Source organism: Rhinoderma darwinii, chromosome 13, assembly GCF_050947455.1.
Source record: "Rhinoderma darwinii isolate aRhiDar2 chromosome 13, aRhiDar2.hap1, whole genome shotgun sequence".
NCBI classification, from domain to species: Eukaryota; Metazoa; Chordata; class Amphibia; order Anura; family Rhinodermatidae; genus Rhinoderma; species Rhinoderma darwinii.
In genome coordinates this window covers 20,968,228-20,995,520 of record NC_134699.1, presented here as the reverse complement: position 1 = coordinate 20,995,520, position 27,293 = coordinate 20,968,228, and the positions used below count along the sequence as shown (strand labels likewise).

General features: G+C 40.5%; 2 protein-coding genes and 1 long non-coding RNA gene across 6 annotated transcripts in view; 1 reads left to right on the top strand and 2 right to left on the bottom strand.

Moving 5' to 3' along the window:
• The window catches only part of LOC142665431 (uncharacterized), a 252,998-nt gene that overhangs the window by 63,692 nt on the left and 162,013 nt on the right, over positions 1 to 27,293 (top strand). The window lies entirely within an intron of this gene.
• On the bottom strand, positions 8,805 to 12,222 carry LOC142666461 (keratin, type I cytoskeletal 12-like). The gene is made up of 8 exons (XM_075846512.1): positions 11,728 to 12,222; positions 11,530 to 11,612; positions 11,278 to 11,434; positions 10,989 to 11,147; positions 10,773 to 10,898; positions 10,258 to 10,475; positions 9,917 to 9,954; positions 8,805 to 8,902 (listed from the first exon to the last, which is right to left on the bottom strand). Exons 1-8 carry the CDS (start codon positions 12,220 to 12,222, stop codon positions 8,805 to 8,807), a joined length of 1,374 nt encoding a protein of 457 aa, XP_075702627.1.
• LOC142666205 (keratin, type I cytoskeletal 12-like) lies at positions 18,796 to 25,419 on the bottom strand. Its single transcript, XM_075846187.1, has 8 exons — positions 24,433 to 25,419; positions 23,576 to 23,658; positions 21,995 to 22,151; positions 21,354 to 21,512; positions 21,119 to 21,244; positions 20,583 to 20,797; positions 19,512 to 19,744; positions 18,796 to 18,896 (listed from the first exon to the last, which is right to left on the bottom strand). The coding sequence occupies exons 1-8, from the start codon at positions 25,417 to 25,419 to the stop codon at positions 18,796 to 18,798; spliced, it is 2,061 nt and encodes a 686-aa protein (XP_075702302.1).

Here is a 27,293-nt window from a genome sequence, read left to right as displayed (position 1 = left end):
TATTTTGTTCATTGCACTGTATACTAATATTATTTTACAAGGCAATAAATTATTTTTAATTGAATCCATAAAATCTATATTGTCTATGGTTTAGGTGTCTCGTATAAATTCCATATGGTTCTTATTACAGAACACCGTAATTAAAACTGTGACATCAAACATTCTACCCAGTATCACACAACATTCATAAGAATAAATCGGGGTTTGGCAGATGGTGTGATGGATGAGTGTAGACTTGCTGTGTGCATAGACGGGAGTTCCTACATCCAAGGAAGATGTGGGTGTCTATTACCAGGGCTTGGCTATCCCAATCCAGCTGACTGCGCAAAACCTGCCTGTTGTTTGCTTTATGCTCCATCTTCCTGTCAGCGAAGTGTGAAGAATAATAGATAAAGCGAGAAAATTATAGGCAGTAATGGGTTTTGTGTTTTTAAATGAGATTTTGAATGCATGAATACGTCAGTGTTGACAGGTGCTTGAATTAAAGGACCTATACATTCATTCATGTCATTAATCTGATCTTTGAGAAATGTTCTCATATAAGAAGAAAGACTGGGTAAGATTTACTTATCTAGCCAGCCCTGGTTAGTCTTTTATGGTATTTCTTTATCTGACCCCCTAGGGGAAGTGAAGTAGTTGTTTTCAGAGACGTGGAATCGTGATCTGCCTTATAATGTCTTTAGATGTAGTTATAAGTCTGATCGCTCTATTTCATATCCAAAACCAACAACTATAAATATGGAAAAGGATAGTCTTAATAATTTTAAAGAGATCAACAGACAATTTAAAGATGTTGTTTCATCAGAGACCCCAGCACAAAAAAACGCCGGCAAACAGCTGATTTTGCTAGGGAAAGCCGCAGCCAGACATTTCCCCTGCGGTAATAAAATACATGGACATCTTGAGACTGCTAGAGCGGAAGCCTCTGGTTTATAGAGGAGGATCCCAAGTAGGCCATCCCTCCTGTATGATAGAGCATGACTTATTGATATAGTCATGGGCTATAAAAGTTAAGGGGCCCACACAGGTGCAGGAACATTGTTCCATTTTGTGGAGAATAACAAGTTGGGGGCTTTCTGCCATCTAGCACAGCTGTGGAGTTGTTCTCCAAAATATGGCACTAGTTTCACCCTTTGATATAGTATGCATGCATAGGTCATAGACATTAAAAGGGTTGTCACTATGCAATGTCAATAAGTCAGGGAGAATAAGTAGCTGCCAGACACATTGGGTAATGCTTATCTTAGGCGGAAAAGTATCGGATAAAAAAATTAATCCTTTCAAATCTTTGTGTCCTTTGATGACAGCCTTATTCTAGTGGCAAACAAAGCCCCATAAAGATCTCTGGATACCTTCAGAACCATTGAGATCAACAAACATCTAAATTCTCTGTCCAGCTTAGGGATCTCCTATTTCATCTAGAGTTATTATTGCTTCTACTTGGAATTGACTACTTGCTATTATTTCTGAAGACTTTATGAAGACTACTTTCCTATAAATATTTGAGTTGAATGTATAGGAATTTTTATGGTCAATGAGTGAAAATAATAATACTCATCATAGGAGACATCTCACAAGGTTTGTATGGTTGAGTGTTATGACTTTTGTTGAGAGTCAATTACAATAAATAAAGCCATATTAAGTTAAACCTGTATGAAAACTGGTTCAAAAACTAGCTATGGATAAAAAAATCGGATAAAACAGATTCTATTAAGCGGTGATCTAATGTTTTAAAATAGGCATTCCTATAATAGAAACTATGGCTGTCAGCATTTTGTGTTCCTGTAAGATTGGGGGCTACCATGAAAAGGTTCCTAGTCCTAGGTGGTGCTGAAGGAACACGGAAAATAATAAAATGCTATGTGAGATTTTCAACTTTTTTGGAAAATGCAAACATCTATTTGCCCATGGCCAGGGCCACCATCACGACAATACAGGTGGTACTGCTTTCAGGTGTCAAGGCAAATAAGGGTCCCAAATTCATCTGTTGGCTGCCACCCACCCGCTGTCCACCAGTAACTGCACAGGAGCTGTAAAGTTTCACTTAAAAAAGGAAAGGGCCATATTTAATAAAATGAAAAGGCCTATTTAATAGCCAATGATGGTCAAATCTGGTTCCCAACATTCTGTACTTTGATTCACATGAGTTGCAAATGCTGAAGTCCCAACTAGTATTCTGTTCCCCTTCCACGATGGACCCACTAAATATGGTATAAATTCAAGAGACTCCATAAAGATCATATTATTCCCCTTACTTTCAAAGTCAGCGGGTCACTGTACTTAGGAAGAGATTTAAAAGCCTTCCTCACATGCCCAGCAAATGTACGCAATAGGGTACAAAATGGAAGCTGATGAAGTTAACCCCTTCCCGACATTTGACATATCCATAGGTCATAGTCGGGTAGGGGAAGTATGGTACCGGCTGACAGAGTGAACCCACTCCATACGATGCAGGTGTCGGCTGTTTGTTACAATAGCGACCGTGGCATTTAAATCGTTAGAAAGAGGGGGGGGGACCCCCTAACAGCTCATCGCCCCCCCCGTAATTCAATCGTGGGGTGGCGATGGTTGCTATGGCTGCCTGGGGGTCTAATGAAGGCCCCCAGGTCTGCCATTTTGTGCTCCTATTAAGCCCTGCCTCTGGCTAAATGCCACGGTCAATAGCGACCGCTGCATTTATAAGGGTCTTCCCATGAAGGACATTTATGACATATCCACAGGATATGTCATAAATGTTAGATAGATGCGGGTCCCACCTCTGGGACCTGCACCTATCTCTATAACGGGGCCCCTAAACCCCGTTCTATCTTACTCGGCTGTCTCCTGGCCACTTCCTGGTTAGGTAGTTGGGAGTTACGGAAACAGCCGAGTGTACGCTAAGCTACGCTGTTTCCGTAACTCCCATAGAATAGAAGTGAATGGGAGTTACGTAAACAGCGTAGCACCGTAAACGACGCAGTTTTTGGAACACGGTAGCTACGAAAACAGCGTACATGGTCGAGTTACGGAAACAGCGTAACCTGCCGAGCTACGCTGTTTCCGGAACTCCCATAGAACTGAATAGTAGTTATGGAAACAGTGTATCTCGCATGCTACACTGCTTCTGTAACTGCCATTCACTACTATGGGAGTTACGGAACTCAGCGAGTTACGCTGTTTCCGTAACTCATCTATGTATTGCAATGTATTGTACCAGCAATCTAATGATCACTGGTTCAAGTTCCCTAGGGGAACTAATAAAATGTGGAAAAAAAAAAGTTACATACATTTTCAGGAGTGTAAAAAAAATATTAAAACTTAAAAAAAAACAACCTTTTCCCATTTTTCCCCAAGCACTACGTAAAAAAAAAAAAAAATAAAAAGATTGGTATCGCTGATGCAAACTTTTACAATAAAGTCTGAACTATTACAATATAGCATTATTTGACTCGCACGGTGAACGGTGTAAAAGCAAAAAATGTAAAACCCCAGAATCTTTGTCTTTTGGTCACCATAGCTCTAAAAAGAATGAATTAAAAAGTGATAAAAAAAATCGTATGTACCAAAAATGGTGCTAATAAAAACTACAGCTCGTCCTGCAAAAAATAAGCCCTCACACAGCTCAAACGATGAAAAAATATAAGTTATGGCTCTCAGAATGTGGTGAAAACAAACTAATTATTTTTTTTAATCAATAGCTTTTTTTTTATAAAAGTAGTAAAATATGATTTTTTTCCCTATTTTCTGTTGTCTAAAACCTGGGTGCGTCTTATAATCAGGTGCGTCTTATAGTCCGAAAAATACGGTACAATATACTGTATAGAATACTTGAGGAGTCTTCTCCTTGCCACCCACCATGACAACTCCACAGCCATGTCAATATCATGGCTGCTATCTTTTACACATATTTTTCAGAGCATAATGTCGGCAACACGCAGATTAGTCTGGCTTTAATTTTGTGAAGACTTTTTGTGTCGGATAATAAAATTATCAAGGAAATACACCCATCAAGCGGCATTCTGAAGAGGGAACGTCAAATACATAATTATAAGTAATTACCGAAATTGTGTTCATTCCTGTCATCATTTATCTTTCCTTATGAGATGGGAAATGGGCTGCAACTCATGGAGTAATCCTTTAAATATCCTCCAATTTTAGGATATTGTATTGCGTGGAACGACTTATGGGTGTGACATGTAGTAAACTGAGTTTAGACATATCTCTTTTTCTATTTCCTGACAATATCATCTTTAACTTAAAGACATTTTTGAATAATAGGTGGGATGTGAGTTGTTGTCCTTTAGACATCATGGCGTGTGGACGGTGGTAACATTATTCATGGGAATACAGTCAGAAAATATAATATAATAAAGTCAGAGAGTACCTATTATTAGAGGAAACACCTTTTGCCCCATTCCTGTCTGACTTAAGTACTGTACATTCATAGAATTGTTCCATTTTAAAGTGTAACTAAACTTTTAAAAAACTTTTGACATGTCATGATGACACGTCAGAAGTTTTTATTGGTGGGGTCTGAGCACTGAGACCCCCACTGATTGCTTAAACGAAGCAGCAGAAGCGCTCGTGTGAGCGCTGTGCCGTTTTGTTTTTGATCAGCTCTGCTCAACTTTCTTCGGCATCCGAGCGAGCAGTGTACGGACTCATGGACTTTCTATCGAGCCAGTACACCGCTTTCTGGTTGGCTTTCCTCGGAAAGCCGAGTAAGCCGTGTACGGGCCCAATAGAAAATCTGTGAGCCTGAACTCCGAATTAAGCCGTTCAGAAATTAAGCGTCATAACGCTTACCTGAGCGCTTCTGCCGCATAATTTTAGCTATCAGTGGAGGTCTCAGTGCTCGGACCCCCACTGATCAAAACTTCTGACTTCGCCCTATGACATGTGAAAAGTTTTTTAAAAGTTTAGTCACACTTTAATATTAATATACATTTTTTACTTTTGAAACTCAATTCATACATAATTTTTAAAGCTGTAGTACTGTTGCGTAAATTACAATAACACTAAATGTAACAAAAAAAGCCAAAATAAAATAAAACAAATCCCAACAATTCCTCCCTTAATCTCCTTTTCGTGTTTCATCGTATCCTGCCGCATACTGCAATCAAAACGGTGAAAAATATACAACAAATTCTTACATATGTGCTCCAAGAGGTCGACCATTATCACTCTCCTTCTCACACACTTCAGACATAGCCAAGGGCTGATGTTAGGGACAATGGGGATCTTGGGTAAAAGGAAAAGTAGGGCTTTTGACCATTTTTTTTAAACAAAGTTTTTATTGTAATATAAAAAGCGGTAAACACACATACATATACACTTTTTTTTTTTTTTTTTACCAGAAAATGAATACCAAAATACCATCATACAATGCCAAGTTATACTTCCATGATACTGCCAATCAGTATCCAAATAATACTGCAATACTATGCTCACATAGTATCACCATACAGTATCGAAATAATAATAAATAATAAAACATAATACTACCATACAGCCACATAGTGCGACAAAAATACTACCATATAGAGCTAATATAATACTAGCATATAGTGCCCAAAATATTGAGTTTACAAATAATATTCCAGGAGTCTTTCCTGGAGGTCTAGGGCACTAAAGAGCTTAATTACTAAGTCTGTGGGCTGTGTGGCTGGGATTTAACAGCAGCACAGTTGTTGGGGCAGAATGTTTAGTGTAAATGAATAGTCTGCTTGATCACTGGAACTGACAGTGAAGCAGAATATTTTACTACTCCGATATCATTAATGCTGGGGGGATCCCATCCTTTATGGCATGGGTAATGGCGCCTTGGGAATTTGCCCAGTTTGCCACCCTCTTAAAGTGGCCCCGACTTTAAGTGGGTGGCAAACAAAAGCAGTCTTTAGGCCACTGGCTGCAGCAGGAGCCCTCCCCAACAGTTCTGTCTGCAATAAGAGACCAGTCATGATAAACCTCACCCGCCCATGTTCACTGCAAGATTGACTGACAGTTTAAGCAAGTCTATCTCCTTGTCATTTTTTCTAGGTTTAGTGTTCCTTTAGTACAGTCAGATCAAAAAGACAACTAGCACCATCTCTATAACAGTTCCATGTAGCCATCTTGACCACAAGCGAGATTGCATTCGTTTCAGCGCCTGACAGCCAGTTTAGAAGCACTGTCTTTGACTTCTCTGGCTTTTTCTGAGGCTAGCTATTGACCCGTAAGTCATAGACGCTCGATCTTGATAGTTCTATTGAACCCTTCTTAGACCCCCATACGTGTTGATTTAAGTTTGGTTAATTAGATCCACTGGGGGTCTGGGTTTTGTGGCCATAATATAAATGCTAAAATTTTGCAATATTACGACTTTAGAAAATTGTAAATGGAGATTCCTCCATATAGAGATCCCGCTCCAATTTAAAGAAAAATTATATCATTTTGACTTTTCAATGTTATTTTCTCAGGCTAATTTTACATTTCAGAAAGACTACGACGCTCAATCCCTCAGGCATGGACTTACTAATCATTTCTCTTTGTCATGCAAAATTGCATCTAACGAGAATGAATGAATCATTATCGTATGTAATTGTGATGCAGTCTGTGCTTACTAATAAGCAGACTGTGAGTGATGGGGACTTTTTGGGTGTCAAATGTGGTTTATTGTGAAATATTGAGAGCTAGTTAAGTAGATTATTCATGTCCTTACAGAAGATCCGAAGAGCTTAAGCCTCATGTACATGGCTGTATTACGGCTTCACACAACCTCCGAGCTTTACAGAGCCATAATGGGGTACCGATAGAAGCGTATGGTGCCTTTCTCTACTTCTGTATGTGTCTGGAGAGAACATCTTCACAGAGCACCATATGGTAGAGCTTGGAGTCTCTTTGGCTTTGTACTGCGGAGCCACCTTGGACCAGTATGGAGCAGTAATAGGGTACCCATACAAAAGTTTAGTGCCCTACTGTAACTCTGTATGCATTAGATCAGAATATTTCCATAGCACAGAGCTGCATAGAGTAGCACATGGGCCCTCTGTACTAAGGAGTCACCTCAGGGTTGTATGGAACGAATTCAGTGCCGCAACGTCCACGAGGCGAGATGAGCTTCTCGCCTCAGGCGGCGCCCTGCTGCCGCTCTGAGGGGGCGGCGGCGCCACTGAAACCAGCGATCGCCACCCCTTTCTGCACTATAATTGTACCTACATCTATAGGACTCATATACAATTACATGCATAAGCGCTGAATGGCGGGAAATGTTCCGTTCCCCGCTATTCAGCGCCTTTCACTGACGTAAGAGGCGCGATGTCATCATCACGCCGCTTGCGTAATTGAATGACAGGGCAAGGCAGCCTGCTATATGAGGAGCACTATCTCCATGGGGGCTATATGTGCAGCACTATCTACACGGGTTAGTGCTGTATGTGGGGGCTATATGAGGAGCACTATCTACAGGGGGCTATATGTGGTGCACTATCAACAGGGGGTAGGGCTGTATGTGGGGGCTATTTGTGGAGGCTATTTGTGGAGCACTATCTACACGGTGGGGCTGTATGTGGGGGCTATATGTGGAGAACAATCTACAGGGGGTCTGTATGTGGGAGCTGTATGTGGAGCACTATCTACAGGGGGAGGGGGCTATATGTGGAGCACTATCTACAGGGGGTGGGGGCTATATGTGGAGCACGATCTACAGGGGGTGGGGGCTATATGTGGAGCACTATCTACAGGGGGTGGGGGCTATATGTGGAGCACTATCTACAGGGGGTTGGGGCTATATGTGGAGCACTATCTACAGGGAGCTTTCTACAGGGGCTCTATGGGAGGCAGTATCTACAGGGGGCTCTATGTGGGGCACAGTCTACAGGGGGCTCTATGTGGGGTACTATCTACAGGGGGCACTGTGTGTGTGTGTGTGTGTGTGTGTGTGTGGGACAGTTTATGGTGCTATTATAATCAGGGACACAGTGTTATTATAATTAGAGGTACAGTGTATGGCGCTATTATATTTAGGGGTGTAGAGTGTGGCACCGTAGGAATTGTAACTTCGTTTATAGGTTCAGAATTGTTTGAAAAGTGAGAAGATGAAGACATCAGAGCGGAAAACTGCTGAAATGGGCCATGGCCAGGGGAAGTCATCATAGAGTTCTGGACCGGATGGTGAGCCACATAATGTAAATGTTTATTCTGCCTCTAATCAGTAATGTAGTCACTGTATGATCTGCAGCGAGATGATGGGTGGTATGATTTTTTTTTATGAGGCTGCTAGTGATGTAGAAAAGCCTGGGGGTGGGGGCACCATTTAAATTTTCACCTCAGGCAGCAAAAAAGCTAGAATCGGCCCGGGGAACGATAATATGGTACCCAAAAAAGTGTATGGAATGGTGCCTTACTGTACCTCTGTTTGCATCTAGGGCAGAATATCTCTATAGCACCGCACCAAATGGAGCACAATATGACAACACATGAAGTCCCTGCAACTTTGTGCTATGTAGCACAGTGAATTGTGTTTCGCTTTACAGCCTTCTCCACGGTCATATGCATGAAGCTTTCAAATAATATTGTGGATATTTCCAACCAATTAGAAGGCATTCTCTGTAGACCTTTTTTTTACACTATATAAATGATACATATATAACTCCACAAACTGTGCATCAAAAGATAGCTTTAATGAATGGACTTTATGTTTGGCAGTACCATAGATAGAATAGAAGCACCTCTTGATATATAAAGTTACATGACACAGAAGGAAAAAGCATAGGGTTAAAATGTGGCATCAGAAGATGTTAAGAAGTTAGCAGCATTGAAGTGTATTATAGGTTCGATGAGATTGATCAGATTTTCTCCTCGGTTTCCTTCACTTGTTGTGACACCACTATTCCATTTACGACCTCTTCGACAATGGTTTTAATCTTTCGACTTTTAGTTGGCTCTAAAACGGACATACAAAATTAAATTGTGGGAAAGGAAATAATGCAAAACTTCTATGAACAAACAAATCCTATGGAGTTATGTGCATGTATATGAGAAGCAAAACAAGTGCATTATGGGATCTTCACAAAAATGTTGAGCAAACTATGTTCCTACAGAAACTAGAGACCGCAGATATGTTTTTGAGGTTACATCAATCTATTATACATGAATATATTCAAGGTGGTGACCTGCTTATGTCTGGTGACCATATAAGCAACATCTTAAAAGCGTTGTATGAGCTTAGAAAAATTCTTTTTTTTTTTTATTCCAGAAACAGCGCCACTATTTTTCATGGGCTGTATCTGGTATTGCATCTTATCCTCATTCCTCATTAAATGTTATGTTGACATTTTGTATGCTTTAGTTCTTTATTTTCAAATACATTAAATTATTTATCTTGTCTGATCCCGTTATATCATGTTTTATAGTCCAGAGCTGTATTCACAATTCTGCAGGCTTTAGAGCTACAATCTACCAACTTTCCCTGCTGACTTTGAGCTTGCACTGTTGATTTGCAATCTGGGAAGTGTCATATTTATTCTTGTCACTGTGCACTAATCTGATATAGGAAATGCAAACTTTCTTGATGCATTGTAAGAGCTCAGCTAAGGTGTTTTTTCCCCCAAAAATAAACTGATAAGTTAATTGATGTCCTATTAAATACGGGCCCCAGTATATGTGACTTTCTGTACAGTGATGTGGAATATGTTGGCGCTATATAAGCGACAGAAATAAATAAATAACAGAATTGTGAATGCACCTCTAGAGTATAATAGAAACTGTAACTGAGGATCAGTACAAGATAAGTATAATTTTTTTTATGTAGATTATAGCTACATGTAAAAATTAATAAGGCGTTAAAAGGAGGACATAACCAGAATTTTGTAAGTGTTCTTTGTATATAGAATTCATGTTATAGAATTTTACGATTTGAACTTCAAAGATTTTTAGTTTGGCATAATCATTTGCTTACCTCTAGAAACTTGAGTAGGTGGAGTTTGGATTATTTTGCTAAAATAAAGATAACACAATGCTGTAACACAAGCTTTATATAAATGCTTTGCTAGGCATGTATGTCCAGGATTAGAAAACATGTAGGCCTTCTTCTAAACAGTGCCACACCTGACCTCAGGTTGTGGGTGATATTGCAGCATAGCCCTATTCACTTCAATGGAGCCGAGCTGCAATACCAGATACAGCCCATCGACAGGTGTGGCGCTGTTTCTGGAAGAAAACAGCCATGATTTTATAATGCTGAACAACTTTTTTAAGTCTAAGATACAAGTCTGCTGTTGTCTCCTTTTCTCCTCTTACCTGGATTCCCCATCCAGTAGGCAGCGATAGGTCTCAATTTCTTTTTCCAGTCTAGTTTTGATGTCCAGAAGGTGATCATATTCTAAGCCTTGCCTTTCAATTTCAGTCCTAACTTCACACAACTGTAGTTCTAAGGAGCTGATCTTCTCCTGGATCTTTCCAAGTTGTACACAGTAGTTGCCCTCTGTCTCGGCTAATGAGTTTTCTAGTGATTTTTTCTATTGAGAGAAATTAAGCAAATGTTCTATCCAACCAAGACTTCTTTCTATTTGTCATAAAAGTAAAATGGTTCCGTGTTAGTTGGTGGGTCATTGTTTTCAATGGTCACCCGGAGACTCATACAGTGACATGGGTAGACCAGGGCTCCGTAGACTAATGCAACATCTAGACCTTATATTCGCAATAGCTCAGAGGAGAGGGATATACAAATATGTCATGAGGGCAGATATACATATGATGGTAGTGAGAACATCATCTACATGTTAAAATTGTAGATTATTTATTATCATGCATACCATAGCCAGAGAAGCTTGCAGCTCAATATCCAATGCTTGTACCGAACGTTTCAAATCTGTGATTTCACTCTTGCTGGACTGAACTTGCTCAGCCCCAGAGGAGATCTGCCGACTGAGAGCTTTGCACTGAAAGAAATCCAGAAATATAGGCATATGTCAAAGATGTAAATACATCAAATTCGAAAATGGTTGGGAATGAAGGACAAGATTTTTTACCGCTTCGTTAAAACGAGCTTCTGCATCTCTACGGTTCTTTTCCGCCATTTCTTCATACTCAGATCTCATGTTATTAAGAAGTTCAGTTAGGTCAATTCCTGGTGCTGCCTTCATCTCCACTGTTAGTTGTCCTGTCACTCCTTGCAAACCCTTCAGTTCCTAAAAACATTGGATTTCTTTGAGTATATTTTAGTTGGAAAAAATTTCCTTGGAATACATATACAAAAACAAGGCAGTATGTATAATATAAAATATGAAACAATATATTAATAGGATTTGCTTTGGATACCTCTGCATGGTTCTTCTTCAGACACATAAGTTCCTCAGTCAAGTTTTCAAGCTGTGACTCAAGGTCACATTTGGCCAAGTTCAGGTTATCTAGCACTTTACGTAGACCATTGATATCAGACTCTACACATTGGCGGAGACACAGCTCATTCTCATACCTACAGGACAACATATCATCACCTTAAGTATACTTCACAGATACAAATCAATATTAAGTTCTCCAGTTACAACAGTCAATCAATAGAAAACTTACTTGAGTTTGAAATCATCAGCTGCCAGACGGGCATTATCAACCTGAAGGACAACTCTTGCATTGCCCACAGTTTCAGTTTGAATCTATAGGAACCAAAAATTTACAGGATGGAATAAAAATAATTTTTTTCATTATTTCTATGAACCAATCACACATTTCTGTAGGTAATTAGAATAAGTTATAGCAATTATAATTTACCTGCTTTTTGAGGTCATCAATCATTTGGTAATATTTACTATAATCCCGATCCAACTTGTTATCATTCTTGTGTTTTTCATACCATTCCTTAATTTTGCACTCAAGATCAGCATTGGCGTCTTCTAATGCTCGGACTTTACTCAGATAAGTAGCAAGACGATCATTAAGATTCTGCATAGTTCCCTTTTCATCCACAGACAGGAGGTTATCCCCTCCAAAACCACCAGCAACACCTCCACCATAGCTAACACCAAAGCCCCCAGCACTAACCAGGCCACTACCAAAGGCTGCACCACCAAAACCACCACCGCTTAGGCTACCACCAAAAGCTCCTGCACCACCATATCCAGCTGAAACACCTCCACTTTGGCTTCCACCAAAGCCTCCGGCACCACAAGCTCCTCCAGAGCTTCCGAGAAATGAGCAAATGGCTGTCCCATATCCACCACCTCCAATAGATGCTCTTGAAGCTGCGGAGCTTATTCGGCAAGACATGTCCTTGATAGTTGCTAAGTAAGCCCTCCTGGTTTAGCTATGCGAAAGAGATAGCAAGCTTACTTCCCAAAAAAAACATAAGCTTTATATATATAATAAAAAGTGGGTGTTTTCATTTCATACAACCTCCCAAATCCAATTTTGGCTCTATATTTCTTAATGAAATGTTAATTAAAATGTGTAAACATAGTGAGTCCACTTGGCCTAATTTGTAAAATGCCTTTGGGCACTTGTTAAGATAAAATGATATAAGGGTGGAGCATAGATAAGTATTATTTCCTTTAATCTGTTAAATGTAAAGCAGGTAATTTATGTCCTGAAACTATTTCCCCCTCCTTTCTCCCAGATTCCGGTTTTATGGCTGAAATTTACATGTGGGACTTTCTAAAGAGTTTTCCTTTGATATTATTCAGTCGTTGTAAAATTTATCAGTAATTCCTGTAGTAATATTTGTTTGGATAAGCTTTTGTGCAAAGTCTTAACTATGAAAAAAAAAAAAAAACGTAGAGCAATCACATTGGAAGCTACAATTAAGTTAAAAAATTAAATCTAAAAATATTTTCTAAAAGTCCTTAGGTATTTGTAAAATAATCTTGTAAGTAGTAAGTATGGTGCTTAAAGGGGTTGTCTGGTTTAGAATACCCAAATTCACATTATGGAATTCTGAATTAATAGGTGGGGGGGTCCTCTGTTCAGAATCCCCATCTCTTGGCTGGAGTAGGAAGCGGTTACAAAGAGCGTCTCTCTCTGGAGGACCTGTCCTGTCTTGTGTTACATAGACAATCCATTGATTTGAATGGGCACTGTATAATGCTTAGTTTCTCCAGTGGGGACGATGCAGGGGAATTGAGCACTTACTGGTAATAGTGTGTGTAAGGTGTATCTGTGTGAGGTGTCTGTGTGTTTATATATGCATATATGTTGTATATGTGTGTGCATGATGTAAGCGTATGTCTGACCCTGAAACTCCTTATCACCTATTCCTGGCTGTCTGATTGAGTGTGAGCGAGCATACGTCTGTCTCTGGTTGTTCATGTGAACGAGAGTCACTATGCATAGATATGTTAGATGAATTTTAATGCAAGACCTTCCTTCAAATGAGAATGAGATTGTAGGGAAGCAGGCCATCTCTTTCATTTGCAGCTCATCTCACATCATAGTAGCTTTGCTATTTCCATAACTCCTAAAGTCTTAAATGGAGTGAGCCATGGACATGCACAGTCACCTCTCCATCTAATTTTCTTCCGGGGTGTGGCAGCTGGCGCCCACCAAACCTAAATGGAAAGATAGGTTGGGGCCCCAGAGGTAGGAACCCCACCTATAAGACATTGATGCTATATCCTGTGGATATGCCATAAATGTAGATGATGAGAAAACCCCTTTAAACCATTTAACTATTTGGCAGTTTCCTTCAATTACTGTATGGAAGGCTGGATCCTCACCACGTTAGGTAAATGTGGTCGAGCTACAGTACCCGACAGAGTCAATGGACAAGAGTGGCGCAGTTTCTATAAGAAAACAAAAACATATTCTTATTTCTTATCTCTGACAACCCTTAATTTACCTTGGTTACTTTGGCCCGAACCCAAAAGCTATAAGAATTTCCACACATCCTGCGTCAGGCAGTAAATGAGTATTATAAGTAGAAAGCTGTAAGCATACCGTGATTAACAGCCTCTTAGACTTAATTATTTTTTAGTAGGGATGCGTTGTTTATCTTTGACATTCTTATGCCATGTTGTTACATGAAAATAGAGAGCACCCAAGATCAGCCTGCAATGTCAGCAGACTGGGTGGATCCTGTACTAGGACTTGAGTACCACTTTCTCATCATCTGAACCTGGGCCGTAGCTATGGCGGACTATCGGGACACTTCCCGCTGGTACAGAATGTAGAGGGGGCGCAATAGGGCTACCTCCACATGAAATAAATAAATAATTGGCTGCTATCTATTAGACTGTGTACTTACCCTCCTCACTACTGGTGCTACTGCCCTTAGTTCTGATGTGTGTGTGCAATCGAGTCACATTATTATGACCACCAGCTAATATCCAGAGTAACCGCCGTGTGCAGCAGGGACAGCAGCTAGAGAGGCTGGGAGTGACTCAATAATGTGCTGGTAGGTTGTCTCGAGTATCTGGAGCCATGCTGACTGCAGTACATCCCACATTTGCTCGAGGGTTCTTGGGGGAGGATCCATAGAGCAAACAAGATGATCGAGGTGGTCCCACAGATGCTCAATTGGGTTCAAGTCTGGCGAATTCGGGGGCCACTAAAGTACTTGGAAGCCTTGGTCGTGCTCTTCCAACCACTTTCAGACATTTCTAGCCGTGTGACATGTCGCATTGTCTTGCTGGAAGATTCCATCTGCCCCAGGGAAGACAGACAGCATGTATGGGTGGACGTGATCTCCAACTATGGATTCATACCCAAATTGGTTCAGTGTGCCTTCCACATGGATGAGTGGGCTCAGAGGATGCCATTAAAAAAATTCCCCAGACCATAACTCTGCCACCACAAGCTTGTGTTCTTCCAGTGATGGTTGCAGGGTGTTTGTTCTCTGATGTTTCTCGCCTGACTCGCCAGCGTCCATCCGTTAGATGAAGCAGAAAACAAGACCTTTGCCAATCATCGGTGGTCCAATTCGGATAATGCCGTGCAAATTGAAGCCTTTTTTTCGATGCACCTTTATTAGCATAGGAGCAGTGACAATCCGTCTGCTTCAGAGCCCCATATACAGTAGGGTTAGCTGAACTCTTGTTTTAGACACACGTCTGGTAGCCCCCTGGTTGATTTTCACAGTGAGCTGCTCAGCTGTAGCGTGTCGTTCGGCCTTCATCCACCTTCGTAGCTGACGTTCACCTCTCAGATCAATGGCACGTGATGCTCTGCAGCTTTCACTTCGGTTATTCCCAATGGTGCCATTTGTCCACTTTCACCACAGCAGCACACGAACAGTTCACAAACTGCGCTGTTTGCAAGATACTGTCGCCCACGGCCCGAAAAGCCAATAATCATCCCTCTTTGCAACTCTTAAAAATCGCCCCTTTTACCCATGGCAACAACGAGTGATAGTAGAAGGTGATCATAATAATGTGACACGACTGTGTATACACACACACACACACACACACGCACATTTACGTGTGTAAAAAAATAGCTACATATTCTATGGGGGAGGAGGACACATTTAGTTAAGTTCCAGGTGTGTGTGGTGGGTGAGAGCCACCACTCTAAACCTTCGCCCTGGGTGAAGGAAAACCTGGCTACAGCTTTGATCTAAACACATTTTATGGAAGTGGTTAACTATATAGGAGTTTTCCTATGGGTTTATTATTAGAATCGCAGTAGAAGTCAAACTGTAATATGCAGTTATTTAATACCTTGAGAACTTAACACATTTTTATGAAAAACTTCTAAACTTCGACTTTTCATATAAAAATTATTTCTGAAATATTATAGCTACAGCAGCTACAAAAGGTATTCTCTTTTAGTAGTGTCATTCTTAGAAACAGGCAAAAGATCGATAATAACTGAATGACAGACTTATCATACTGCAGGAGACTAGATAGGCAGGATTACTCCACTGACAATAAATGGGACAAGAATGCATACACACAATATGCTGTGCAGGGTAGGAAGAATCCTGTATGCAGCTCCTACTGTCACTTCAGGGGGAGGAACAGTCCATTTTTTTATCTATTTCCTTTCCATCAGCCCACTTCTACTGCTGAAAAGCATAGGAATCATGTTGCAATATGTATACTGACGATGTAGCAGAGAAATTTTGTGCCTCCAATATAGCAGCAGCTTGCTAAGTTGAGAAAATAGAAGCTAGATGGAAACCCGATGAACTCATTATATAGGATACGTCAGGATTTGTAAGGATCTGTTTCAAAACAGATCGGTCACAACTCTCAAGGCTCCGTTGATAACGGAAGTCATGAGGCTAATGTGAATAGAGCTGGAATAGCTCCACACCTAGAGAGTGTCTGATGACCATCATGACCTGACCCCAAAATTGATGCATATTATTTCCATGTAAAGCCAATTACATACATGCTGGGGGCAGATGAACTAATGCAGTCTATGATTTGGACAGTGTAAACTTAAACAAGGTAGTCAGAAGTTGCGCCAAATTTATCACAGTGGTGAACGCTGTATTATAAATTTGACGCATATTACTTGATCTGGTAGACACTTTTTTCCTTCTTATACCATATTAAGCCATGTCCCTTTTCACTTAAGCCACACCTCTTTTTGGAACACTTTTAAATGTCTTGCGAGGCGAAAACATCTGGTTTAACAAGTAATGCGCCAAACTGCGCCCACATGCACCAGATTTTGCCGCAATTTATGACACATTCGAGCTGCAGACACATTAGTACATCTACCCCACTGTATACCAATTTTAAATACATTCTTGCACATTGTGTTGCTGCTTCCATTTTATGAGCCTTTAGCAATAAATTTAATGGTGGGACTATTTTTTCATGGATTCTGGAACTTTGTGATTTTTACTGTAAATGGCACAATATATCCGGTGTATTTATCCTTTTAGAAACTGTACCAATCGTTGTCTTGTTCATGTGTGGTATGGAGGATTTTTATAGGGCTCTCATTGTTGGAACAGGGTCTTGCTTAGTATGCAAAGATAAAGAAGCCACGTTGGCTAAATCCCAGCCAACACTTATAAACATTATTGTAAGCACGGGGTAGAGTGTCATCAGTGTAGAACGGACATGTCTTGGGTCCACCAAAGAAAAAGTTTCTGATGGTCTACTGTCAATCTGTACAGTACATCTGCACATCATATCCTAAATGATGCTGTTCCCATAGTGCACTCAGATCACCTCATTATTGAATTCCAAGTTATTCGAGAATCTAACCGTATAAATTGTTCCCAGGAACAAGTGATGAGCTCTAAATCAGCTACAAATGGGGTTGTCTTCTATTACACCAGTGATTCCCAAACAAGGTTCCTTGGAACCTGGTCAGGGGTTCCCCAGAAGGAAGCAGCAGGACCTGTCACTTTTATAGTAGAGATGGCAAACTGATTCAGCCTGTCCAAAGATGACTGGCATGGGGCCGGTACAGCAGGCAACAAATCCCTGCCAGAATATAAAATTATAAAATGCTCCCACACCAAGGTTCTTTAAGGTACGAATTTCCACAGAGTGTAATGTTAGCAATTACCTCAAGGCTGCTGGAGTCTGCCGGGAGAGAGCGTTCACTTAAACTGCAACCCCTAATCCTCAACCACTCTGAGCTACAGCGTCTAAGGCTACTCTGTGGTGTTCGCCAGAGCCGACCGCAAGGTCGGATGGACTTGCTGCTCAGAACCCAGGATGTTTTAGCAGAGAGCAGTCAGGGACGAGAGGTGTAATGCAGGCAAACTTGAGCTGGAAACCAGACAGCCAGAGGGTAACTGAAAGTTCAAAACAGAAGGCAAGCGGATAACAGGAATAGCAATAGTCAAAACTGGCCGCGAGCGGATAAGTAAAATTGGTAAGCAGATAGTAAATGGGAGACAAGCCGAAGTCAGTGTACACGAGGTGCAGAATCAGAAGAGCAGGTGATGTCAGAAGCTTGATCAGAAACCAAAGCAGGAAATTCACATGCAAAGGAAGGGTGGAAAAGACAGGCATAAACACAACCCCACGGCTGATTGGCTAACGGACAGGGAAAAGAGATAGGCTCAAGGCAAAGGTAGAACCGCCCAGAAGCAAGAGAAGTCATCATAGCGACCTTAAGGAGGCAGGTGTTTTCCTAACACAGGGGTTCCCTGGAAACATTATTCAGGTGTTCGCCCCTGGTAACTAGCTAGGAAATCACTTAAACCTGTGGGGCTCATTATTGGTTCTGAACCTGGGCCCACCAGAGTATCCTCTGGTACACTGATGGGCCAGTAGGAGTAATTGGCATTTTTACATAATGTGGATTAATATGAGTGACTTGAAAATTTTAACAAAAAAAATGACAAAATAACTGTGATTGCACAGAAAAGTGTTTATTGACCTAGAACTGAAAAATTCAAGCGAACAGAGATATGAAAAGTAGAGCACTGAAAACCATGAAGTTACAGAATATTGCATAGCAAACTCACCAATTACTGTGAATGTTAGGGATGAATTACTCAAGATAATGGAAAAAAGTAAATAAAGGTTTTAAAGGAACACTCTAAGCAGAAATGATGCATTGTGCTTTACCGAGAGCAAGGCCTGAGGAGGCGGTATATGACACGATTTTTTCTTTGGTGTACTTTGAAACCTTGTGTCCTGCTCCGCCCCTTTAGGCCCTGAACTAGGCATAACAAAATGTATTAGTTTAGGCTAAAGTGTTTCTTTAATATAATTAATATTTTAAAGTCTGCAGGTTTTATTGTTGGCATTCTAAATACAGCCATCTGATCCCTAAAGAAACACAGTATGAAGACATCAGTCTGAAGCTTAGGATATTCCCAATGAAGTATGGGCAGGTTTCAATATTTTGCCTTAATGCTGACAGAAGATAAAGGTTGAAGATGTTTGGAATAGTTTTCTTGGAAAAGTAAGATAGCAATGGACTCTTTCTTTAACACAACTTTTGTTCGATCTTGTCCACTTTGGTTGAGATTAATCTCCCGTCCACTCTCTCCTCGGTTATTGTGGTCACTAATCGGTTTTTTTTTGGATCTAAAGAAGGGGGAAATGGAAATAGAGGGTAAGAAAATCATTCACTGGTAATAAAAGCTGTGTGTTCCTTAAAGAGGATCTGTCACTAGGTCATATAAGTTGAACTGGTTATCTGACCAGAATAGCACTGTCTCTCTGATACCAGCACTGTTTTGGTTTTTCCTGGACCCCCTAGTCCCAGAGATATGGCCCACTGTTGTGTTGCCTCCCTCTATGCTGCTTTGCGGTAGTTAGCCAACAGGGCGTGAACTACCGACAAGCTGCCTCGTTCTGATTGGTCAGCATCAGAGGCAGGGTAGCTAGCTCCACCCCGTTAGCTAACTACAGTCGGCCATATCTCTGGAACAGAGGGTCCAGGAAAAAAACAAAAAACAGCGCTGGAAGGGAGACAGCGCTATTCAGGTCAGATAACCAGTTCAACTTATAAGACCTAGTGACAGGTCCTTTTTAACTGCAAGGCAGAGCGAATGCCTGAGGCTGAGGAATAAGTGCCAAGATTGCCTCCTTCATATAGGGTGGACCAACTAAACAATGAAGTATCTGCAATATAGCCAGCCCTACAAGTTCTAACCACCATTCTCCCTAATGTCACAGTGATATCAACTTTATATTTACCTGTCACTGATGATGAATCAGCTCTTCCATCTCGTCTTGAAGACGATTCAGCGTTGCTTGAACCATTGCTTGAACCATGTCTTGAAACATTGCTTGAACCATTGCTTGAACCATTGCTTGAACCATTGCTTGGACCATTGCTTGGACCATTTCTTGAACCATTGCTTGAACCATTTCTTGAACCATTGCTTGTACCATTGTTTGAACCAGTGCTTGTACCATTGCTTGAATCACTGCAGAAAAGAGTATATGTTTAAAAATAATTTTCAGAAATAATCCATAACAAGGGTAATAATGAGATTTCAGCCTATGATTTTGTAAAGCCACAACCCTTTTTGGCCAAAAATTATTGATTCACCCATAGCATAGGATTTTGTTTAATTTATACTGTGATGCTCAACCTTCTTTTCAGCAGGGACCTTCAGCAGATACCTTAGTTATCAGTAGGTCATGGCTCTGACCTCCAAGCAAAGAAGCCTGAAGGCAAGTTTTTGATAATCAGAGGGCCCTCCAAGTAGTTTTTGGGTATACTAACTGTCCTTATTTTGCCCATGGCTCTCCAAACCCTTAAAATGATGAGACTTGAGAACAAAAGGATGTGGCCCAAGTACATAGGTACCATAGAGCAAACTTCTGCAGTTAGTATGGGGCACATGGATGTGGTGACCTACTTCAGGGTGGATCCATCCCCTTTCTTATGTGAACACGTGTCAGATTCCTCTTCTTCACATGTTCTACAATAGGGACTAGCAACGGAGCAGAAAACTAACCTGTGTCTCCTGCTGCCCTTCTCTTCTACATCTGATGGAAAAATGGGGAGAAGACAAGCTCATGTCCCTCCAAGCCTGGAAAGAGGGTTGTGTGGTGTTGTGAACTTGCATTCAGTGGAAATAGATGACTTTGCTATGGAGCCTTTATCCTCCAGTCTATATCTATATATCCCTTGTGCCGTTAGCTTACATTGTTTTAGTAGTTTCCACTGAACCACAACATCTAAACCAAAGCAGAACAACAGTTCAACAGTGGAAGCAAATAAACTATTAAAAGTAGTAGGCCACAATTTTTCCTTACTATCCACCATCCAGCAATTTGCGGTACATTTCAATCTCATTTTCCAGCCTGGTCTTGATGTCCAGAAGTAGTTTGTACTCGTAAGCTTCGTTCTCCATATCACTACGCACTTGAGATAATTGATCCTCCAGGTTGGAGACCATTTCTTGAATCTGAGCTAGCTTGAATGAATAGCGACCCTTAGTCTCAGCCAATGTCTTCTCCAGGGAGCTTTTCTAGTTGAGGGTAAAGAGATGATTATTAATTTCCTTGGAACAAACTTACCTCCACTCCCACCCACCATTGGTACTTCATAAAGTTCTAAACTGTTTCATAAATTAACATATTCCTAATCTAAATCTTATATATGTATATATTTCAAGTACCAGAACCATAGCAGTCCCATGATCTAGCATGTTCAGTCTACTCTTGTCTCTGCAAATAGTCTACTACATGATCCTTCACTCCAACCAGTGGAATCTCCATAGTTTAGATACACATTTATGTATATCATATGTGTACCTCATAGACATAGAGTATATATATATATGTTTTACCATGGCATGTTGACTCTGGAGGTCTATTTCCATGGACTGCATAGTACGTTTCAATTCGGTAGCCTCAGACTTGCCAGTCTCAATTTCTTCACTACTATAAGAAATCTCGTTGCTCAGTTCAGTGATCTAAAATAACACAGAAAAGAAACAATAACAGCAAAGTAAACCAAGAAAACTCTATATTGTTTGAAGATCATGAGACACTCTCTTGAGGAAATATCCAACGCAAACGCACCTTTTGATTGTATTCCTCTTCTGCCTTCTTCCGATTTTCTTCTGCCAGGTCTTCATACTGAGCCCTCATGTCATTAAGAACTTTCAGGATGTTGATTCCTGGAGCAGCATCCACTTGAACATTGACATCACTGGTTTGTCCTTGCAAGCCCTTCATCTCCTATACATGGGGATGCAGGTTAGGCATATATATATATATATATATATATATATATATATATATATATATATACATATATATATATACACAAGTCGCTACCCAAATTAACTAATGAATTTATTATTGAACCTGGTGTGGAGGCGACTGCTGTGCAACCTTTTACACCCAGCTGGCATTGAGATGGAAAATTTATGTGTCTACTATTGTTTTAGTGTTATTTCACTAGTGGTCAAGTTGGGTAAAGGTTAAAGATGTCACACTCGCAGGTACAAATTGTTCTCCATGTTGAACTTACCATATTGTAGGTTCAACAGGGGTTGTATAAGTATTAGAATAATAGGGTGTGCTTTTTTCTAGAAATAGTGCCACTCTTATCCATAGGCTAGGCCTGGTATTGCAACTTAGCTTTATTCACTTGAAGTAGTGATGTTTTTGAAAAAGAAATAAGCTGACATTTTTGGTCTTGCTCATGATCCTCTTACCTGCTCATGGTTTTTCTTGTTAAAAGCAATTTCTTCTCTTAGATTTTCAACCTGACTCTCAAGACTAGCCTTTTCCAGAGTCAAATCATCCAGAACTTTACGTAATCCTTCAATGTCCGATTCCACACTCTGGCGCATGCTAAGCTCACTCTCATACCTTGAGAATATAACATAAGAAGTCATCTAGTTTCTATGGTGTCATAATCTTATTGGTTGTGCTTATGGCTAGGGCCTGAGGAGGCGGAGCATGACACAAAGATTCTTTCTTTGGTGTTTTTTTTAATTCTTATGTCATGCACCACCTCCTTAGGCCCTGCACTAGGCATAACACAGTGTTTCAGTTTTACCCAGAGTCTTCCTTTTAGCCTGCATATTTGTTTTGAGTCCCCTACCCAACAAATAACCAACAATATTCCTCAAAGGAACCTATATTTATAAGTAAAATCACTTGCCAAGTTGTGGAGAATATTTTGGTATATAAATATAAGCTAATAATTTGTACTGTCTGAATAATATTATTAGCAAAGTCTGGGTACATATAACACAACACATGCATAGTATTTTAGTAACATGCATGCATATTGTAAAATGAGCCTCGAAATGCATTATGGATAAAGTTTACGTCAAAAGTTGAGTGGTTTCTGCATATTTGTAAAAATCCCAGCAGGTGGCGCTACATACTTAGGAGTTGTTTTAATAGCTGCAGTACTCCGCATGCAAGTTAGTTCCCCTCCAGGAGGAAGAAGCGGTTATACGCGTATGTCATTTATTATATACAAGGCTTTTAGGTTTCCCAATTTTCCCAGTTCAACCCAGTTCTTAAATTGACACACAAAACACACATGATAAATGAGATTCCGGTCTCGAAACTGGTTTCCTATCAAATTTCCAGCCCCGACATGCTCCGCAGCACTCACAATCCCGACATGCTTGCAGGAAACACATTCTTACAAATTGAGACAAGTCCGCCTTGCCATGGGCATGTTATCTCAATCTCAACAGCAGAGTGTTTTTTCTTAAAGGAATACTCAAGAAAAAATTGTGTTTTGTCTAATACAGGGCCTCGGGGGGCGGAGCATGACACAGGAATTCTTTTTTTGAAGTTCTTTGAATGCCATTGTCATACACCACCCTCTCCACCCTTCACTAGGCACCATACAGATTTCCCCGGAGTGTTCTTTTAAGTTGTAGTGTTTAATTGACATTTTATTCCAGACTGTATCATACAGACACGTCACGGGAGACAACGGGGACACTTCTCACAAATGTTTTAGATTTTATAAAGTTTCAAAAGCTGGGATGCAGCCATATAAGTAACTAGTTTGTCAGCTGTCATCCTCCATGTATGAATCTATCAGCAGAAGTTGGAGTTGGCCATAACAGCCAATCGGGACACAGCAATTATATTACAAAGGGCGTTAGAAAATTGGTTGCTCTGGATGACTGCTCCGCTATTGTGTATCTCCATAAGACAGGTCTGCAAAGTTGTCACTCAGTGTCAGTCTTATTAACCCTCTGTAGTCAAACAGTGACATTACCTACTATTTAGTAGTACAAATCTATACTATATATATAACTTACTTTACTCTGAAGTCATCAGCTGCCAGCCTGGCATTGTCAACCTCGACATTGAGTTGGTTAATATCCATAGTAGCAGAAGTGATCTAAAGTAAGAGATAAATTCATATAAGTATAGATATATGTAAAGATTGAAGATTTACAGACGCACTTATCTATACATTTTTATTGTTTTTTTTATGCTTCTAGAGCTAATTCTTTGTGCGCATATTATCGTCTATACCAGTGACCTTTAACCTGTGGCTCTCCAGTTCTTACAAGATTACAACTCCCAGCATGCCTCTTCCGGAGAGCCACAGGTTGGAGATCACTGGTCTGTACCCAGTGACAGCAGACGACACAAACAGCAGAGTGCCCCCAAACAAGAAACGTATATGGGCCCCTTGCATGCGGGCAGCATATAGCAACCCCCTTAAGTCCCTCTAACAATCCCCAGTAATTCTGAGACATTAATTTCATTAGCTCTGTGCAAGACAATAGAAAGTTACTTTTAAAGGGACAATGGGCCCTCTTACCTACTGGGCCCTCGGGCAACTGCCCTCTTACCTACAGGGCCCTCGGGCAACTGCACAGATTGCACATATGGTATGTCTAGCTTTCCAAGTTGTGTAACTTGAAGCTACTGGACCACATTGCATATTCTATTACCGGGACCCTCACCTGCCATTTATAATACTGGTGTCTCCTTATGTGACAGTTCTGCCTTAGGGCCCCCACAGGCAACAGGGCCTGGATACAACTGCTACCTCTGCCCTTCTATAGCTACACCTCTGTCTGTACCATTACTTGATACTCACATTTAGGTTTGTAGAGTGCCCAAGGAAGCTAACTAAACAAAAAAGTTTTGAGAGAGTTCTTACCTTTTCTTTGAGGTCTTCAATGGTATTGTAATACTTGCTGTTGTCAACTTTTTGAGGTTTATGTGTTTCATACCAGGATCTGATTTTATCCTCAAGTTCAGAATTTGAGTCTTCCAAATCCCTCACCTTATCCATATAGGCAGATAAACGGGAATTTAGATTCTGCATGGTTTCCTTCTCTCCTGCCTGTAGAAGTCCTTCTCCATTTGAGAAGCCACCTAATGAACATGTACTGAAACCTCCTCTTTGCCCACCAATTGAACTTCCTCCACTAAAACCACCAATGCCTCCATTTCCAGAAACTCCACTAAAACCACTGCCAACATTTTGTCGGCCACCTGAGCTTCTACTAGAATATCCACCTGTTGACCTACTACTGAAATTACCACTGAAGCTTCCACCTCCACTTCTTGAGACACTGCCGGAGCTACCACTAAAGCTTACTCTGTGTCCACTAGAACCACTGCTATACCCACTGGGACTGCCCCTGTGGCCTCCACTAGAACCACCAGCATATCCACCAGAACTGCCTCTGGATCCACCAGCATGCCCACCAGAGCTGCTATTGCCTCCCATAGTGGAGCCACCAGCATGTCCAGAGGAGCTGCTACCATACCTATCAGTTTGTCTTCCAACATTTCCACTGGAATTACCACCATTCCCTGTCCCTGTTTGTCCACTTGAATGTACTTCTGAGCCTCCTCTGTGTCTAGACGTTGAGCTGCTGCCTGAGAAACCATCCTTACCACTGTCTGAGTTTGTATTACCTCTCTGGCTATTACTGTGACTTGAACCAGAACCCTCTACAGCAGTTGCTTCTCCACTGCCTCCTCTTTGGGCATTTCGCAGAGAACTGGACCTGTGCTCATTATGTGATCCTGCAGAATTCATTTGTTGAGAACCTTCGTCACAGTTGTTGGTTTGTCCTGCCCCATTGGATCCAGCATTCCCGTAAGCTTCTTGGATGTTTGAGCTTCTGTAGGACATTTTTTTCAAAGAGATGATTGTATTGCTCCAAGAGAAGAGTTAGTTGTCAATGTGCAGAATACAACAGAAGCAAAATTTCAGCATTTTATACTAAACTAGGTGTTACGTTGCAACGTTTCATTACTATGGAAGTAATACAAGGTTTGTTAATAACTGACTCGGGGACCATTCCATTTTAAATGGGTAGTAAAGTTTTAATGTTGGTTCATACTTTGAAATAGAGACAGGTGGAGCTACGTAAGAAGTTTATTGCCAAGACTTATTCCATAATTTTTATATTTTTTTCTCAATTATTTTAATTATTATACTTGAGTAAATAATTAAAAATCAAGACTTCCTATGAGCAACAACCATTTTCTTATTGGCAATGGCGCAAAACCATTTTTCTTATTTTGAGAATGTGTATAGAATTTACCAACCTAAAATAAACTCCGAACAATAAAAATGATGACACCGTAAAACCTATACAAAATTATAGGTAGCAATTTTTGTGCGGTCGGAATTGCCACAAGTACGCCTATCATTATCACATGTTCTATTATTGGTTGAAAAGTTAAACCAATAAATAATTAATGATGTACTGTATACCAAGAAAACAGCATACTACACATAGTAAAGAATGATATTGTCATAGTACTGTGGTTGATGTTCTCAGTCTTAGAATTTCATTGCAATGAAGATGAGTTGGTGATTTTTTTTTTAATTCCTCTGGTTCATTAGAGTTAGGCCTTCTTGCATATCCCAGTGCTACTACGGAAAATACGGTACGGTCCCATAGAAGTCTATGGGCGCTATATGATGGCTCTGTACAACTCGGAGGAATTATAGAGGCATAATAGGGTCCTGTACATGAGTGCTTACTCTGCAATTCAATCATTAGGACACAAATATAACTGTATTTACTAGTATTGCAAAGAGGCATGGATGACACCGATTTTGTCTCTCCTGCCAAATAAGCAGAACCTTTTTAAAAGCTAGTTTCAATGATGTCACTTTCACATGAAAATCGTAGCAACTGCTACTGTATAGAAATGATGTTTCTCCATATTGAACATGCAGTCTGATCTGCTGGCAGCATGATATAGAGCAGGATGAGTCGAGTAGATTGATCTATAGTTTTGTGGGAAAAGATTCGTAGAATTTGTAATTTATTGATTTGCACTTCTGGTCATTCTGGGCTTAGGAGTCTAGTGGGCGCTCCTACTCAGTGATTGACAGCTTTACCTGAATAAGTGTGCATACAGAGATAGCTGTCAATCACGGACTCCTAAGCCCAAAAAAAGATTTCATTTCTAAAGAGCACTATCAGATATCACTATAACTTGGTTCGATGAAGCCAACTACTAACTTTCCGGTGCTGTTAATAGACACAACTGTGTTTATTACTCAACAGAAAACCCCCTTGCAACAATTGAAGAACAGTTGAATCTACCGGGGGTTACAGTTTGGGCGGCCCTTTCATGTAAAGGGGTAATTGGACGTATCTTCTACAATACAACGGTTACCTCAGACCTGTACCATAACATGCTCTAAGAAAATATAATACCACAATTGCAGTTGGAGCATGAAAATGAAGACTTCTATTTTCAGCAAGATGGAGCCATCCTCACTATGCTTTAGCGGTGCATCATTTTCTTGCCAAAAAATTACCCAGTAGATGGATAGGTAGACGAGGCCGGGTTGAATGGCCACCACAATCACCAGACTATACCCCGATGGACTCTTTCTTTTGGGGAGTTTTCAAAGATAAGGTATATTCAAGAAAAGCATGCACGGCTGATAACATGATTCAGTTAATAAAATAAGCATGCCAAGAAATTAATGCCAATAAAGTAAAATAGAGTGTAAAAACTCGATTACAGCAATGTGTAAAT